We start from the raw sequence: 19647 nt of genomic DNA, 5'->3' as shown, positions 1-19647 counted from the left end.
GATAGTCTTTCCTTGTCCTGCTGTATAGCTAGTGTTACTTTTGGGGCCATGGTGGAATGTGTGTTTTTTTTGTTGTTGTTTTTTGTTTTTTGTTTTTTTTTTGAGACGAAGTCTCGCTCTTTTGCCCAGGTTGGAGTGCAGGGCCTTGGTCTCGGCTCGCTGCAAGGTACGCCTCCCGGGTTTACGCCACTCTCCTGCCGCAGCCTCCCGAGTAGCCGGGACTACAGGCGCCCGCCACCACGCCCGGCAGATTTTGTTTTTGTATTTTTAGTAGAAACCAGGTTTCACCCTGTTAGCCAGGATGGTCTCGATTTCCTGACCTCGTGAACCGCCAGCCTCGGCCTCCCAAAAATGCTAGGATTACAGGCGTGAGCCACCACGCCCGGCAGTTTGTTTTACTAGATCTTGCTGTCCCACTTAACACAACATGTAGTTGATGCTGCTATATGTGGTTGTAGTCACAGTGGTTACTTCTATAAAACATTTTTCTTATATGAAATGTATAGGATAAAAATGCTGATCTCCAGAGTTGTCCACAACAGACTGAGGTGTAATAGTTACGTTTTCAATGACAGTCACCTGAAACAATACTCTCTCAACCTTCTCCATAGAATCTACTTGAACAGATGAAAAGAGTATCCAGGGTCGCCTTTTCAAGGTTTCTTTGAAATCTTTTTTAAAAATTCATGCAACTTTTATAGTCTACTCTGTAATAGATACATGATTAAATATAAAAAATTAGTTTAGATTACCATTACATTAAGTGGGCCATCATGTGCCCTATTTATTTTGTGGTTTATTTACCTGACACGCTACCTTATATTCCTAGTGGTTTGAGAAGTATTGAAGTTTGGGTACGTTTAATTCAAGATATTATATGGTTATTAATTTAGACTAAAGTTATAATGTATAAATCAGTTGTCTTTTTTTTGTATAGCTACATCATATAGTTTAGGTTATTTAAAAGAGGAATACTGGAAGATCACAGTGGCAGCTGATGACAGTTTATGTAATTTTTTATTTGGATTGAATGAAAGAGTCCAGTAACATGAAGCTGATGAATGCATTAATCAGAATGGAGTGTCGCCAAAACTGAGGGTTTTAACTAAAGGACTGAAAGATTTTGAAGCTATGAAGGACAAAAGAACCATTAACTTTATGACAGTATTTTTTTAAACAAAGGAGATAATAGACACTGAGGTCACTTCAGAAAATGACTTATAGATGGCTTGAAGTGGAAGAAATTAGTCTTTATGATAAATAGTTTACATATTAGAATGATAGTAGTGTTACTGATCATAAACTCTGGTGTTTTGCTGGCATAATGCTGATGCCTATTTTCTTTATACATTATCCTTTCTCAGGATTAATGTTGTTACTGTGTTTTTCTTTTGCAGCTATTTGAATTAAAGTGTGTCTCTTCTGATTGACTTTTCCTTCTGAAATATTTTGTGATTTTTGCCTATCTCTTCCCAAAACTGTGTGTTCCCTTTTGATTAGAAGTATAAAAGATTAGAGATTAGGTATGAAGCATTTAAAACAAAGGGTAAGATAAGATAAAGGTAATAACCTCATTTATTGGTGAGAAAAACAAGGCATGGTGACACTAAAGACATATTGAACATAAACTCAGTCTAGGTCTTCATACAATCCAGTACTTACCACCATCAAAGTATGTGTGTGTATCTGAGAGAAAGAGAGAGTCTTTTCAAAAATTATTTTGCATAGCAAGTCAGAAGGGAACCAATTTGCATTATTTATAAATTATGACTTAATTTGAGATACTTAAAAAAGACTCGGAGAAGCAGACAGCAGCCTGGTGATGCTGCATATCATGCTGCCTGAATTCAGTTTTCAGGTTCATTTGGTCCACTTAGTTCCACATGAATTTTCTTTTGCTGTTGGTGGTACTTTTTCTTGAGTTTACATCGTGGAGGGTCATTTTTCTTTTATACTTATGCAAATAAAATGATCTTGTTAAACGGGGTTTTTTGTTAAGTTAATGCTATCATAATAGTTTTAAACTATTGTTTCTGATAAACCATGAAAAAGCAAACATATCTTCCCCACTAGCTCCAGGAAAGCAGGCATTTAAGGTATCTGGATCCTGCATCTTATGGTTCTGTTTAGAAAGAACTATTTTATTTGCAGAAATAAGCAGTTCTCTGAAGACTGAGAGAACATATGTCTTTATGGTTCCAGCATGTTTTTAAACTATGCCAATAAAACAGTTTTTAAAGTACTAGTGCTAAAAGAATCTTTGGCATAGGTCAGTTGAAAACATAAATATAACTCAGGGATTCCAAGGTATGAATGATTTAGAGAAATGGGAAGTTTCTCATGTATATTTTTGTATTTTTTCCTCATTGTATGTTTTTATATTTTTCTTATTTATCATATAGTTATTTAACTTAGAATTATCTTTCTGGTGTTTTTCAAATTCACATGTAAACTTACGTCCTCTTTCCACTTTATGATCTAAGAATCTAACCCTGAGATTTTTAATGTGTATTTTTTACATAAGACATAAATGTACAATTTAGTAATTATAAAGTGAATGTCCATGTGCCTGCCACCAAGGTCAAGGTTATAGAATAATGCAGCACTCCAGAAGAACCCCCCTTTGTGGCCATTGTTAATCATAAATACCTCCCTCTGCAGTGTAACCACTATTCTGACTTTTATGGTAATCATTATCTTGCTTCTCTTTTGTAATATTGCCACTATTGAATTCATCCCTAAGCAATATAGTTTTGCTTGGTTTTGATCTTTGTATAAATGCATATTCGTTTTTATTAATTTTTATTTTAGTGGATTATGGAAATTTAAAAAACTCACCTAGGAGAGGAATAGTCTACATTAAAGTGACAGCATATATATGTGCATGCCTGCACATGTTTTGGTCTGCTACTCAAGAAGGTGTTAAACAAGATTTTTAGTTTTAATGAAATATTAGATACAGTAACTAATAAGCGGTCATTAAATGTTTATCCTAGTGTGTTGACTTTGTATTCTTTTATCATTTGAGATAAAGTTTTGAATTTTATCAAGTATAGATTCTAGCAGATAGCATGTAGAAAGTGTTAATACTTCTGTGTTGTCATAATAAGGACTAATATCCCCAATGCTTTTTTTATAATTATTAAGGAATTACGTATTGAGTGCCAGATGTCAAAGTTTAATCATTGTCACTCATTTTGAACACTCTAGATATGAAGATTTTAATATGTATTAAAATAAAATATTTTCATAGATTTTAGGTGACTTACTATCATGTAGTGAAATTTTTAAAAAGTATAGATGATATGTAAATATCGAATTCAAGGATGAAGGTTTCCAGTGGTACCTTGTTCTCATTAAGAATAACGCTAGAGGTTTCTCTTGATGGTATTGGGTGCCAGACTTTTGACCTGCTTGTCCTTGGTTTGGAAATGGCCTAGTGCTGTTTATAGTTGTATAACTTTAGCACAAGTGGTTTCTATAGCTACTGTCCAGTACCAGATGTAGAACAGTGGGAAGCTTTGATAAGGAGAGCAGGATTTTTAAACAAAAGCCGGACATGGGTAATTACCCTGAAGCTGAACTGAGCCCCATTATATTCAGCACTGTCATTTAAATTTCATTTCACTCTCTGCTGATTACAAGAAAATAAACCGACCCATTGTTTTTCTCTTCCATCTCTTTGCCTTCTTCCTCACACCTTACTTAAGAATGTATATCGTAGCTTTAACTGGTTCCATGAATCTAAAAAGGTTTTCCCCACAAAATTAGATGAACACTACCAGTTTGGTGGCTTTCACTATGGTGACAGCATCACTGGTTTTTACTTATCATAGAATAAATTTCATAAGCCATTTGTATTCAAGCGTTTGCAATGAAACTGCTGTTTTGTATAAACTACTGTCACTTTGAGACTATAAATGACTTAAGGTTAATACTAGTGAGGTAGAAGAAATCATTATCTCATTATCAGGAACTGTCAGTGAGTAAAAGGACAGCTTAAACCTGACCTACAATTAAAATAGAAGCCATTTGGCTTTCTGCTGAATGACTATAGAGCTCTGAAACTTCATCCTCTAGAAAGTGGACGTATCGTATTTTTAAAGAATAGTGATTTTATAAATTGATGATCATCGTTAGATATTTTAACTGAAATTTCAGGAATTCTATTAAATTAACTCTTGGCAATGAAGGGACACCAGGAGAGAATTTTGTCTTCATCATTATATTGATAGGGAGTGGTGCAGGAGATGAGACTTCACAATGAAGCGAGTAGGAGCCAGTTTGTAGTAGAGGATGGGCATGGTGGTTGGGGCAAGGAGGATGATGAGGAAATTCATATCTGATAACTGCTGTTTGCTCTGTAAAGAAGGATGCACTTTTTTTTTTTTTTTCCTCTCTGAGAATAAATAAGCAGATACTAATGTAAGAATTGAGGATTGAGGACAGGTGAACTTTTAGAAAAGGTACTATGAGAAATAGGAAAAAAAAAAGCCATTTGCTTAACAATTTTTAGATTCGTGTACTTTTCCTATTTTTGTATACTTTATTTCTCTTACTGAATTACGTCTTCCTTGAGAGGAAGGCCATAGTTTTCATCACGTGACGTGTTTATGAGACCATTTGTGTCAGGTCTTGGGGCTGAACAGACTAAGGCTTCTTATCCTTAGAAAACTTGCACATCAGGAGAAATGGCCACTCAAACCATATTCCAACATAGCATCTTGTGTTCTGTAGTGATCTGTGAGAAGTGTTGTTGAACATAGAAAAGCACCTACCTAAGGAGATGGTGCTTTTGAGGCAAGAGAGGTGGGGAATTTGGTTGGAAAGCCAAAAATTTAAGCAAGGTACAGAATGAGAGGCATTGTGGTACATGTGGGGAACCCTGGACTTCAGCGGAGCTGGAAATACTGAGCAGTGAGGGAGGAACAGCTGGAGATAACCTGGAAGACTAAAGAGAGGGAAGCCCAGTGTTGAGGGACCTTACCTGCTGTAGAGTTTCAAATTTATCCTGTTGGTAAAAGGGCAAGCCCATGAGGGATGTTTGGAAAGTGGCAGAAGCTCTGTGTTCTGTGAAGGGCCTCTGAACTTCACTTTGTTAGTAAATTTGAGCTGTGGAAGGATACCTGTGATACCACTGAGGAGGTTCCTGGCATAGTCAGGCAAAAATGATGAGGCTATGAACCAAGGAAGCTAGAATAGAGATTGTAGAGGGCATGGCGGAATTGAGAATTTTCGGGGGAGGTAGATGTGGCAGGACTCTGACTAATTGGATAATTGGGGTGAGGGAGATGAGCTAGGGGTGAGGGAGATGAGCTAAGGGTGATATTTCAGAAATCTGGCTTGGGACAACTGAATGGATGATTGCTTTCTTGTATGTTTTTATTCCCCACCCTTACTCCCAGGACCATGGTGCAGTGCTGCTTTCTTAGGCCGCTATAATAATCTTCTACTGATTTTTCTGCTTCTGCAGTTTCTTCCTCCATTCCATGTCCTACATGGTGGCCAGAATACCTTTCAGAATATAAATAGATAAGGAAACTCCTCTACTTAAATCTCATCAGTGGCTTTCTGTGGAATTTAGAATAAAATTCAGAATCCTTTACATAACCTTTATGTCAGCCTGATCTACTTCTGACCTGTCCAGTCTCATCTTGTGTCACCTTCCCTTTTGCTTGCCAGTTGTTATCCACCCTGGTCGTCTTCTTTCAGGTCCCAGAATGGATTTACCTCCTGTTAGTCTCAGAGTCTTCTCACACACACTGCGTTTCCTCTTCCTAGAATGTTTTCTTCCCCTCTTTTCATATGAGTAAATTTAATTCATCCTTTAGGTCTCAGATAAATTTCACTTCCTTAGAGAAGCCTTTCTTGTCCTTTCCCTTCACCCCTTCTGAGTAGGTGTTTCCTTTTATTCTTACTGCACTCTTTTCTTCCCAGTGTTTAATCACGGTTTGTAAGTATATGTCTGGATGTATATTGTTTAACGTCTGTCTCTCCCACCACTATACAAGCTCTGTGAATTCACAGACCTTGACTCTCTTGCTCACCATGCAATAAATATTTATGGAAAGAATAGTAACTTTTAAGTGATTACTCTGGGCCATTCTAGTATAAAAACAATCATATCAGTGGTATTTAAATCATCCATTTGAAGGAAGAGTACGAACAGATAGTTATGGCTAGCCAAAAGTTTTCCGTTAGAAAATACATTGAATTTTATCATTACCCTGATACTACTCTTCAAAAATCACTAGGACAAAAACATTTTAATCCTATGATTCCTAGGCCTCATTTCTCATGAGAAGCAAACCAATAAAGCAGCTGAATTGACATATTGTGGAAAATTATAACACCTTCCCTTTATTTAAGAAGGAGGTGATAAAAGAGAATAGCAAATACCTGGGAGAAGGCAGTAATTAGGAGGATAGTTTTATCTAAGTGGAATTCTCAATGAAGAATCTTTCGTATCTTGGAAGTCTGAGCAGTTTATGATGGTCAGTTTGAAAAAACTTTTTATATATATGCATTCTCACGGTATAATCCAGAGGGTCATGAGTTGCGTTTAAAGCATCAGTTTCAAATATGACTACAGAACATACAGCTTGATTTATTTTCTTGAGAATGAATTCCCCATTAGATTAAAATTTATTACAAGTGGCTGAAATACTTTTAGCATCATTTTTTGTTCTTTTTAATGCAGTATTTTTGATGTATAGTTGTAAACGTAAAGATTGACTTGAATAAGGTCACATTTATATACTTTTTCTTTCTTGTTCTAGAGAGTAATTTGGAATTTTAGGTTGGACACTGAGACAGTGTTACACGTTAGAATCACTGAGGTGAATATGTAGTCATCTATTTCTCCATCATTCTTTAAAAATGAAATGGTGTGAATAAATGCTAACATTCCCTGAGGAAAAGGCCAGCCTGGTCATGTTGGGACTGTGGGACTCTAGATGTTTACAGCAATCCGGGACTCACAAACAGCTATCACAACAGGGTGCTCCTGGCAGATGTATGGTCTGCTGTGCTGTAAGCTATTTCAGTTCACATCAGAAAGTACTCCAAAGAAGGGTTACTATGCTCCAGCCAGTAGAGGGTAGTGTACACATAAAAGTAAACTACCGATTTGTAAGCCTGCCTTTGGTTTCTTTGGCAAGTGTGTTAAAATTCCTCGAGTGGTTTATGTTTAGAATTAGCAGTACTGATAGGACAGGAAATTGGCTGGGTGGGACAGTGGTTAAAGGAGTCCTGCCTAAAAGTTTAGATCTGAAATATGTGCTACCATAATGTTGCTGTTCAGTGAGGAATGTCCTCTAAATGTCAAACTCTATTTTGAATGACCCACTAATCTGCCATGTGGGAAATTAACTCTTTAGCCATTGTTTTGATGTAATTTCTACTGAAAAAAAAAGAGAATCATAATGGGAAAAACATGAGTTTTGAAGTCTGATTTAGGCTACAATTCTGGCAATGCTACCTACCAGCTGTGTGATTTGTGGTAGATTGTTTAAACTCTTTAGCCTCCTTGTGTCCCTATCTGCAAAATTTAGATGATACTCTTCTGCAAAAAGATACAGAAAATTAAATAATTATGTAATAACACATAGTTGGTAGGAAATGTATCTTCCTTTCTTGAATCATAACTTGTATATTTCTTATAATGTTTACGATTGCTGATTGTCTTAAAAGGATCAATGATAGGGCTGAATGCTGTGTATCTTCCTTAGGTAGCCATTTATGGCTAACACAAATTTACCTACAGAAACTCTTCTGATTATAAAAAAATGATAATAGTATAATCAATAGTCTTAATATTTTATTCATATCATCTTAATTACTACCAGTGGTTAAGAAATTTGGAAAGTGTAGTCGTTTTATCACCATAATCTTCTCTCTTGCCATTTCCTAATTCTTGTGTGTTTTTATTTTTCCATCAAATATGTTTTGCTTACTAAACATTGGCAGAACGCGGGTTTTATAATACGTAGATGATATCACAATGAATAGTGGTAGACAGATTTGGAAATGTTAGCAAAACCAAAAGTCAAACACTGGGGTGAGCTTGAGTTAATGGGGGAGATCAAAGATTGTATTTGCCGAGGATACTCTTCTCCTTTTAAGTAAGCGCTTTGGCCTTTGAGATACTGTGCTGGAAAAAAAAAAACCTTGCAGATATTCCTGGTTGAGATGTGCAGGGAATGTGAATAGAGAAGAGTCATGAAAAGGTGATGAAAAATATGTAGAGTTGAGTATCATCATCTCAGATGTAAGCCCTGGCAAACTAAACTGAAGATAGGATGAAAGAGAGGTAGAGAGAAAAGAGAAAACAAAAATGAGTTTGCCATTTTATTTAGCATTAAGGGTAATATAAGTTCTGAATGCTGCGTATAGTTTATTTCATATGGTCTGGGTGTACTTTAAATGTGTATTGTTCATAGGTATGTGGTATTTATATGTATGATTATATGTGATATGTGTTGGACCATAGACATACTGAGTGTTTTGTGAGAAACGTTTTATGAACTATGGTCTTTCCACTTGAGTGAAAACAGTAGCCAAAGTCCTTGGAATGCCTTACTCGAAGCAGGACTTGTGCTGCTGGGTAATAGACTGGCGCCTGCCAAGTCTCTGGCTGCATAAGGGATTTGGAGCTTTTGGGTTTTCCAGAGTTTCTGTTATAAATGATATTGTGTTTTGCAATCAGGAGTCATTTGGTCTTCTAGAAAGGGGGCATTTTAGCACAGAACGCAAACATACACTTTACACTGATTCTGCTCTACTACCTGGGAAATAAGAAAATAGGATTTTCCCCCGAGGAGTTGCATTTCTAAAGGTAATGATCTTTCCCAACTTCTTCAGTAGCATGTATGTCTTTGTCACTGTGTCCCCATAGCACTGAATAGAACAGATGGTCTTTTAAGGGCTTATTTTGCCTTTATTCTGAGACGTCTAAACTATTACAATAAAGAATGTCTTAAGTAGTAAATGTTTTCTCAATAATCGTTAGCATACATTTTAATCATTACTTTTGGATTTTTCAGGCTTTTGCTGTTCATTCCCAGTCTCTGACTCTGATCTTTATATTCTCTGACTTTATTACCAATAGTTGCCCTATTTCTATCCTTCCGGTCAAAGACAAACTTTTTTTTTTTTTTTTTTTTTGAGACGGAGTCTCGCTCTGTCGCCCAGGCTGGAGTGCAGTGGCCGGATCTCAGCTCACTGCAAGCTCCGCCTCCCAGGTTCACACCATTCTCCTGCCTCAGCCTCCCGAGTAGCTGGGACTACAGGCGCCTGCCACCTCGCCCGGCTAGTTTTTTGTATTTTTTAGTAGAGACGGGGTTTCATCGTGTTAGCCAGGATGGTCTCGATCTCCTGACCTCGTGATCTACCCGTCTCGGCCTCCCAAAGTGCTGGGATTACAGGCTTGAGCCACTGCGCCCGGCAGACAAACTATTTTTTTAAGCCCTTCCTTTGGTCCATGGAGGAAGCCCATCTTCCGTTGTGCTTTGGGCTTTGTCTTCTGCCTCCCTCTTGTGAGCTGCATAACCACACCTTAGGTCAGCTAGGTACGCTAGTAACTGAGCCTGGTGGTCAGTTTGCTGGAGTCATGTTTCTGTCCTACCTTAGTCTCCTTACTACTGCAGTTCTAGAATATTCCATGAAGTAATCCACAGGCAGTTCAAGGGGGAGAGGGAGGTGATCTTGCATGGCCTAGAGGGGCCATGAGAGTAGTGGACACAAGGGCAGAGCTGGGAAGTCCTTTATTGCTTGACTGTATTCTGATTCCCCTTGTACAGAAGAAAGTGAGATGTCATTCCGCAAAGTGATAGGTAATTGAATGTAAGTACCAAATACCAAGGGAAAAGTCTGAGAATTATGGACAATTTGAACTTACTTAGATTTTAGCCAAGTGGTTGGCATATTAAATTTGCACTTTAATAAATTAGATTTGGTCTCAGTATGGAGAATACACTAGAGAAGGAACCGCTGAAGGCAGGGCAGCTGTCCATTTAGGGAAAAGAGGCAAGGATGACGGAGGCCTAGATTAAATATTGGAGATATGAGTGGAGAGAAGTGGATTTGAGATGTTTAGGATATACAAGCTAAGATTTTAGGACTGACCAAATCTGAGAAGAGGGATTTGACCCAGGTTTCTGATTTTGATGACTGGATGGGGAACAATGCCAAGAATTGTGAGGATCAACATAGTAGCCGAAAAGATGGCAGCAACTGGACATAGCTTTAAAATAAAACCAAAGAAAAACATTCTGCCAGGATTAAGCTAACATAGCTCAGGAGGTGGTCAAGTTTTCTTGGTGATCTTACTGACATAAGGACAGATTTCGAATACCTGGAGGAGTAATTGATGGACTTCAGTCAGACTTTTGATAAAAGTTGAAGTAGTTGACATTAAATGGTGGAACATTGTTCTGTGTTGCCGTTGTCCTGGCACAGTCCTGATTATGTGGACCAGACTTGAGTCCACCTGTGGAGTCACCTGTTCTTTCAGGGTTTTGTTATCCTTCAGCTTCCCTGTGGTTCTTATACCTCCTCCTGATATGAAAAGTCTGTGCCATTGAAATATATCCTTAGTTAATAGGCCTTCATTAGTAAGACCTCTTATCCACTTCTACTCCTTTCTTGGTGGGCAGCTCAGCTGTCATGGCCTCAGTCCATCACCTATATTCTCAGAGCTCCTCCTGCTTCGTAAGTTGGGGAAAAAGGTAGCTCTTTTGGAGAAAACCTCATTACCTTGTAGTTAAGGGTGCAGTCTTTAGAGTCAAACAGATCTGTGTTCAGAGCCTAGCTCTGCCACTTACCAGGTGTATTATCTTGGGCCTGTACTCTTAAATAATTCCTCATCTGTAAAATGGTACTGATCTTTTACTTATTTCTTAGAACTGACAAGTTTTATTAGGTAGTACATATAAAACATTTAGTATTGTTTTTGGTCCATACAAAACACCCAGCAAATGTTACCTTTCATTTGGCATCTTTAGTTGTATACCTACACGTTGACTCTCTAAAATTGATCTTTTGGGGGATTGTATGTAGCCTGAAGTTATTAATAGTAACCTTTGACATGTTTTCATGTGCTTGCAGGAATTTGGAACTGTAATATACTTAGGTGCCATAAAATTTCAGTAGCTACCTATTTCTCTTTGATGAATCAGGAAATCTGGGCATGTTTAAGTTGTAATAATTGAGTTTTTGGTGTGATTTTAAAAATACATATGGCAAAAATAGTTTCTGAATGAACAAATGTGCCAACATTATTTTGGCTAAACCTGGATTTTTATTAATGCTAGGTATGATGGAAAAATGAAGGTACTCATTTTATACAGACAAAAATATTTTTGCAAAAATGAAAAAATATTTTGAGGATTGTTATATTCCAGATATATTTTTGTATTTTTAGCTACCATTTTGATACTGAAATCAGGATAAAAAATCATGTTTTCCATTTAAGTCTCCACACTTGTCTTCAAAATCACATTAATCTAGGTGTAATTGAATATGAATTTATAGAAGTACATGGGAAATGAGATTTTATGTCTAATTAGATATTTTTCACAGTTGGATGAGAAGCCAGTGTTCCAGTGTTTCCTGCCAGGAACCTCAATTTTCTAAGCCAAAATATGTTTGACATTTTCACCCAGGTTGATATTACCATTAGATGTCAGTCTGAGCAGTAGTCCTTACTTGTCTGTGAAGTCTACAAGTGTGGAAATCTCTTGTTTAGCCTGTATCTTCATCTACTATGTTCACTTAAAGTTTCCACGAATTGTTTATTTCATTAACTGAATATGGAAATACCCCCAGACAATTTTGTGTTTCTGTATGACCTCACACAAATGTATTATTTTGTTGGTTCCCAACTTTTTCTTGAGTAGAAGCTTCCTTGTTTAGTAATTTTTTTTTTTTTTTTTTTTTTTTTTTTTTTTTTTTTGAGACGGAGTCTCGCTGTGTCGCCCAGGCTGGAGTGCAGTGGCGCTATCTCCGCTCACTGCAAGCTCCGCCTCCCGGGTTCACGGCATTCTCCTGCCTCAGCCTCCCGAATAGCTGGGACTACAGGCGCCGCCACTTCGCCCGGCTAGTTTTTTGTGTTTTCGGTAGAGACGGGGTTTCACCGTCTTAGCCAAGATGGTCTCGATCTCCTGACCTCGTGATCCGCCCACCTCGGCGTCCCAAAGTGCTGGGATTACAGGCCTGAGCCACCGCACCCGGCTGTTTAGTAATTTTTATCCATAGGCACAGATGACTCCAGCATGTGCTGAACTTGGAATCAGAAGAAAGTTATAGCCTTGACTCTGTTACCTGGAACCATTCTCTTTGCCCTGAGGTAAAAGAAAGAAAGAAAGAAAAGAAATTTGTCCTCTGTTCGGAGGACTTTTGTGAGGCTTTCATGAGGTAAATGAAAACACTTTGGATATCCAAGCATGATAAGGATGTAAAGTGATGGCATATTTCTAATTCAAGTAGTGAAGGAAAATAAATATGCACTAGAGGGTGAGATTTTGCTTAAGGTAAACAACTGCTTTGGTATAAGCTAACTAAAGAAATAATTTTTACATTTTGTATTTTCCAACCAAACAGAATCGGGACCAGTATTCACATCTACTAAGTGATCATTTTCTGCCATACCAAGGTCATAATTCCTTCCGTGAGAAATATTTTAGTGGGGTAACAAAAAGAATTGCCAAGGAAGAAAAATCCACCCAGGAATGAAAATTAAGATTTTGACAATAAAGAGAGAGTAAGAATTTGATTTAGAAAGACATCTGGATGTGAACTTTCATGTATGATCCAGAAAATACGTACTGTTTTAAAATATTTTATATAGAAAAGCTACAAAGTAAATTGGGCAATGCTTTTAAAGTTATCTTTGTTTTATAGACTTTTTTGTTGTATGTATTACAGTCTTTATAATCTTATTTAATGTATATTTGTACTTCCAAGTACTGATGGAGATGGACTCAAAACAGTTATTTTTTTACAATTAATCTACAAAGGGAGTTAATATTGTTGACTTTTAAAACATCTGCTGGATATATTATAAGCAATTAATAGTAATTAAGAATGTATTCATTTGGTAGATATGTTTATTTGGTTTTTGATGGTCATTGATTTACATTGCCACTAATAAACCATATTGAGAATTTCTAAAATTGTGTCATATCTAGTTGTCTTCAGGGGGGATGTGATGAGGGAAATAAATTTTTATTTAGAAATTCCAGACAAGGAAGTAATAACAGTGCTAATAGTGATGATAAGAAAGGCTAAGACCTGACAACCTAAAAAGATTCCAAACTCCTTAAGGCCTGTCTACATTCGAAGCTCTTTTGTACCTTGGATTTGCTCCTGCATTCCTAACCAGTGACTGTTGGTCAAGTTGACTACCCACAATTTTTGGTTTAGAAAGTAACTGATAGTTAAAAGCAGTAACAACAACACAAATGCTTGATGGTTCCCTAATAGTATTAAGCCTAATCAGTGCCCTTTGAAATAGAAGCTATATTTTTCTTGAAGGAGAAACTTTGCTGAGTCCACATTGTGTCCATCATGAAAATATCTTGCTTGAAAACCACTATACCCATTAATTCAGGATGCTAATAGCTTTCTTGCCTTTGGTGGTCAAATGTACCTCAGCAGGGTGGCAGTAAACGGATCTTCTCTCTCTAACCAGAGCCTATATTATTTATTATTATTATTATTTTAGTGTTACTGCTGACTTTTATGGACTCAGAGTATTAATGTGCGCGGCTTAGGACCTCTGAAAGCTCAGTGCTGCCCAAGTAAAGAGACATCAGGCTATCTGCTTTGGTCTCTCTCCTTTTCTTGTCTTGCAGCTCGGGATTTCAGCAGCAGATCTCAAACATTTCACTGATTCTTTTGTTTGGGTTTCTGGATGTGATTTGTGGTACACTAGGGGGAAATCTAAAAGTATTCAAGGATGATTTATTTTCAGTATTTCTGTTATAAACCATCTTATTTAAAATGTTTCAAGGTTACATGGGGGGTGAGTTTGAAACTTCGTCACTGACTCAATTTGGAATATGAGATTTTAGCTTAGCCCCTTTTTTGGGTGGTCACAAAAATTAGTCCAAATAGTTCTGGGAAGTTGCAATATTAATTTTAGTCACATTATCCTTAAAAATTATCCAGCACTTTAAAAAATATTTGAAATTATTTGTTATTATTACTAATTGAGGTCTTCTAAACTATAATTCCTATTATGAGGCTTATTTTCGTATTTAATCAGGAAGTTCACTTTCCCATTCCTGAAATGTCACTAGGCTCAGAGTATAATCTGTTTAGTTGGTACTCATAAATAAAAAAGAAACCTGATTACTTCCAAACTAATTTTGGTTTTAGAGCATAGGTCTCAAGCCCTCTTAACGAGAGAGTTTTATTTTTTGGCGTTAGGATCTTATTACTTTCAGCGTAAGTTACAGCAGATCATTTCCAGGATTGCTCTGGTTTTCTATGTTACCACTGTATTCCTCATGTGCTTACAGCAACAATATCACCTAGCAAATTGCCTGCATTTCAGATGGTCCTGTAGTCTGGATTTACGGTATAATCTGTGAAGGAATTCCAGGTGGTCTGTGGACTGGCCTATTTTAATGTTTATAATATGACAAAATCTGTAATTTTGTTCCTGGCGTATATTAAATATCCATAAAATCCAGACGGTTACCTTGGTGGTGTTTCCTCAGAAGTGCCTTCTTCCTGTCTATTCTGGTGAGTACTTTTTGCTGTGATAGCTGGGAGGGAATAGTGGAGTAGGTGGTCTTTGTGTTTAGCCGAAGTGGCCAGCAGATTTTAAACGTTTTAAAGCCACTTCCTGCCCAGGGTGACCCAGCTTTGGGCCAGCTTGCCACTGACTTCCTTATGACTAACTCTTTAAATACAAGGATTGAGCAATAAAATATTTTCAAACTGTTTAAGCTCTGGGAGGTAAGTCAGTATTGCCACTATTTCCTTGTTGAGAAAACTCACTCAAATATTGAGATTCCCTACATATTTAAGAAGACTGGCAATTATAAGTAAAAACAAAACAAAACAACAATAACCTTATTTCAAGTTTCGTAGGGGAAAGTAGAGTATGTGTTAACATCACAGGAGGCATTGTAGTGGGTGTGTTTATTTTATTGGGTTAGAATTGTGCTTTAAAAGTTTGAGACATGGAAATAGCTTTTAAGGTAATATGTTTTATACTCATAAATTAAAGAAGCAGGGATTTGACTTTTTTTCAACACCGGGAAATTAGATGTTGAGGTTGTGTTACATAGATGCCAATATAAGCAACTCTGGTTCTTGAATAAAAGTTCTTAGTCGTTTGGTGTTAGAAGAACTGCTGACATCTTATGCTGGAAATATTATCAAATATTCCTTATCCAAAGAGATATGGAATAAAACATAATGTTTCTCTGTTGAAAACTGAAGGTGACTTTTTTGGGAAATGATCTTATTTTCCATCCCATTGTAATAAATCTCCCTTGAAAAAGCACAGTGGAACTAAGCTCATGTTAATAGTTCTAATAGGAAAAAAATGCTTCGTAGATAAAGCAAGGCATAAATAAACTCATTAATGCATTGCAGTGGTGGAAATGGAGGTAAGTGTTGCCAAGGCAATTGATGACCTTATTGTTGACCTGCTTGACCAAAAGAGAATAAATTATACCAAAATAAGAACTTTGGCTCTTTTTGCTGGGTTATGGTTCTGTTCCATTATAAAGTTATTTAGAAAACTAAACACTTGCAAGAATCTTTGTTCTTAGAAGGATTGTATTCATAGAATAAGTGAAATCTACTTTGATTTCCAACTCACCCACTCCCATTTTTCTCAGATATTTATCAAGTAATGTGGTTTGTAATCCAAACAAAAAAAAGTGCCTTAATCCAGAACATACACATGGAGACAATAACAGCAGACTGATGGTGTTTGTACTTTACTAAAACATTGAGATCTTCTCTAAAACAGAGTGGTTTGAGAGCATAACATCTAGAGTGTAAAGAATTATAATGGAATGGTAAACATACTGTGATTCTATCTGGTCACAGAATCATAGAGACTAGCACATTCCTGTCTATCCTTTGGGGTGAAAAACTAGGGAATGTGACCCTTTTCCCTTAAAAGAGATCTGCCTTACAATGTTCATATGTTTCACTGTGTGGGATAAGCAAGTTGACATTTAGACATAACTGAGGCCAACCTGGAATTTGGCTCTTATCCCTTCCTTTATAAGCCGTTGTAGACAGGGCTCTTTGGGGGATGGAGGTTTAATTGTAATGGCAGTCTCTTAAGCCTGGGTCTTGGAACAATATAGGGCTTAGCAGATGAATGTTAAGATAAGTCAGCTTCCCTTATGTAACTGTTAGCCCTATTTCTTGTGATATTAGGATGTGATTAGTATATTTTTGTTTTAAAATTTGAAAGTTCTTACTAAGATAATCATGTTGCAGTCATGCCAAAATGAATTGCCTAAAAAGGAACCTGTTTTGACCTCTATGACTTTAAAAATCTCTCCTTTAATCAAGCTTCCCTGGCTCTCTCCTGAGGATTTATCGGAAGAACTCCATTTTGGCTAATGTGCAGCAGTAAAGATTAGCTGGGCTTATGTGTGAAGTTAGTCAAATTAAAAGAAAAGGAAAAGGCTGAGGAGAAAATTAAAATTGAAAATGTAAATGGTACTTATGATATTGGAGTTGTGCTTTGATGGACTGCCAAAGTAATGTGTTGTAAGTTGGGGAAGTGGGTCAAGATGGGCAGAGTTGTTATTGGTGAGTTTTAAAAATCTTTAAGAGTCCCTTAATGTTTGTGTATAAATCTTGGAGTATCTCACCACAAGTTGGAGTGAATTCTGCACAAAGAGCAAAATGGCCTTTGCATTTTTCCATTTTTCTACAATTTATACCAATTGAGAAGCAATTCTCCATAGATCTCTTGCATTTTTATATGTCTTTCTAAGGAAGGCACAGACTTCCTGTATCCTGTACTGTCTTTTTGAGGATATTTGTATAGTGAACAATCTTGGAAGATACAGTGTCTTTCTCTCCCCTGTCTCGCCCTCCCTTTTAACTTCCAGAGCAGAGGTTTAAGTTTGTGTACAACCTCGGAAGATAGTGTCTTCCCTTCAGAGTAAAGACATGCTTACTGCCCATTATAAAAGATTGAGTTCTGTAAGCTTAAGATTTCTTCTTTGTAATAAAACCTACTGTAAGTGCAGGCACCCATCTGGGCCTAATCTGGTCACTCTTCTGGGACTTGGGTATAAGGAATAACTGATTTTTAAAATGCTGATTATCAGGGCAGGCACCGTGGTTCATGCCTGTAATCCCAGCACTTTGGGAGGCCGAGGCAGATGGATCACCTGAGGTCAGGAGTTCGAGATCAGCCTGGCCAACATGGCAAAACCCCATCTCTACTAAAAATACAAAAATTACCCAGGCGTGGTGTGGTACACGCCTGTAATCCCAGCTACTCTGGAGGCTGAGAAGTGAAAATTGCTTGAACCTGGGAGGTGGAGATTGCAGTGAGCTGAGATTACACCACTGCACTCCAGCCTGGGTGACAGAGCGAGACTCCATCTCAAAAAAAAAAAAAAAAAAAAAAAAAAAAGGATTATCATGCCCTGCTTCCTGTACCATAAGTAATAAAGTTCTTTGTATGTGACCTACGGGTATGTCTTTTACCAGTGTCGATGAATATGGCAGGCGCTTGCAATAGAGCAAAATCTCAGACCCTTCACAGTTCTTGATGGATTTTGATCATGAGGATGGGATGCGGACAGACACATAGCTTTCTGGAAGAGGAGGAGGGCTTTGGGGCTCATTAATAGGATTCATAGGAAGTCCTTAGTAATTGTTAGCAAGCATGTTGACCAAATTTCATGATCAACCTGATGATACATGGTCCTCAACTTCATTGCCTGTTAATGAGGAGCAAATGGGACAGTGGTTGCAGGCCAAGTATCAGAAAGTAGGTCCAGTGATAGCTACCCAAATGGTTCCTTGTTTTTTGCTAACCCTTTTCTGGGCATGGGGAGAGGTGTTTCCTCACCAGTTTGCCAGTTAGCTTCAAGTCCACCCCACTGTAAAAATTAGTACTAAGATATATCCTGGGTGGGCTGAAGGGTGTACCTCCTTAGACAATAGGTGAATCATTAGAACTTTGGTTGTTTTGCTTGGGACATATGGTGGCAGGGCACATCATGGTTGTTAAGGAACAAGGGCAACAAGTGGCCTATTTTATGGCTCAGCTCCTCCTGGCAGTCTGTCATGCCAGACTTAACATCCATTCAGAGAAAATAAAGGATTTTTGTTTCCAGTGGGTCTTGGTTGCTTTCAGAGAGCATTGGCATCTCAGGGATATATCCCTGAGACAAACTCCTGTTAGAAAGGATAGAGAGGCATTAACTAGTATTTGGTCTTTTACTGCCCTGAATTGAGTTTACTATGCTGATGAAGGTGACCTACTGAAGAATGAGAAACTGACCCAGAGAATTCTAGATAAATTCTTGCAGTTGGCCCCCCAACCTTGGAAAAGTGCTCTACCTTTTATGTTAAAGCTAGGCCAGAACTTAAGAGGTATTTCTTGGTAATGGTGAAGATGCTGTTAATTAAGATGAACTCCTAAAAAAAGAAAAATGTCAATGTAAGTCAAGCTAGAGTCAGGTAAAGGACACAAACCCAGTGGCTTCAGTCTGAAGACCACGTGTCCATGGTTGCTGAGTCAAAGGGTCCCCAGTGCCAAAACATTGTCAGATTTTGCTTTGTTTTGGGGACCAAAATCATTGGAATTTCATTTATTTGAGCTCCAAGCAGCTGCTATACTACTCAATACTAAAAGTAGATGTAAAGCCTTGCATACTGGCATGGAACCTCCCACCCCAACCCCATGTTCCCTCGTTTCTCCCTCCACCTTTAACCTGACATCAGCTGCTTTAAGGAGAAAGATGGTTAGGGATGGGGCCCAGGACTTCTTATCTCAAAGGAGGACCAACCACCACAAGTACCCATCTGAATATGCTGGGGGACTTTATAGGAGAAAGGGGTGCAAACTTTTATGGCTGTGTTGAACACAGGTGCCCAGTTCACCATCTTACACAGTCCTGCGGGGGAAGGGTCCACTCAGTTTCAACTGATAGGGTTTGGGCAAAGTTCATAATAGGAAAGGAAAGTTAACATGACTTTGTGGGTATAGCGTGTTGAACCAATTCAATGCACTGTTGTTCTTTTTGCATCTGAATATATAGCAGAAAATGACATGTTCTATGCTTGACCTTTTCTGCCCCATAAGTGCTAGAGCCCAACAAGAAAGAGCCCTGTTTAGATAGGTACTGGTATCTTTGAGGCTACACAAACCTAATGATACCTTTGAGCTACAGAATATCCCGTAACTGATTACTTTGCTGATTGGAGACCCTGGTAAAAGGAGACACCCTTCATCCAGAGATGCCCTTGGAGTTTTGGATGCCTGGACTCCTTGACATGGCTGGCAAGGTACATGCCTTCTGAAAAACAACTAAGTATTAGCTACTACTGTTGTGGACCGAGGGCAGGGAAATTCTGGGTAGAAGAGGGCAGTGCCCTGACAAAGGCCCCACCCTCAAGCCCGGAAACCCACGGCCCTAATTG

At 37.9% G+C, this 19647-nt stretch overlaps 1 protein-coding gene across 1 annotated transcript in view; it reads left to right on the top strand.

Moving 5' to 3' along the window:
* Positions 1–13172, top strand: part of TRMT11 (tRNA methyltransferase 11 homolog) — a 56370-nt gene extending 43198 nt beyond the window's left edge. The window contains exon 13 of the mRNA XM_050788707.1: positions 12601–13172. Coding sequence (XP_050644664.1) covers positions 12601–12732 — 132 coding nt within the window. The 3' untranslated portion in view covers positions 12733–13172. The remainder of the gene's footprint in view (positions 1–12600) is intronic.
* The last annotated feature ends 6475 nt before the right edge of the window (positions 13173–19647 follow it).

Source organism: Macaca thibetana, chromosome 4 (assembly GCF_024542745.1).
Source record: "Macaca thibetana thibetana isolate TM-01 chromosome 4, ASM2454274v1, whole genome shotgun sequence".
Lineage (NCBI taxonomy): Eukaryota > Metazoa > Chordata > Mammalia > Primates > Cercopithecidae > Macaca > Macaca thibetana.
Note: the sequence above shows the minus strand (reverse complement) of the source record. Positions and strands in the feature narration are given on the sequence as shown.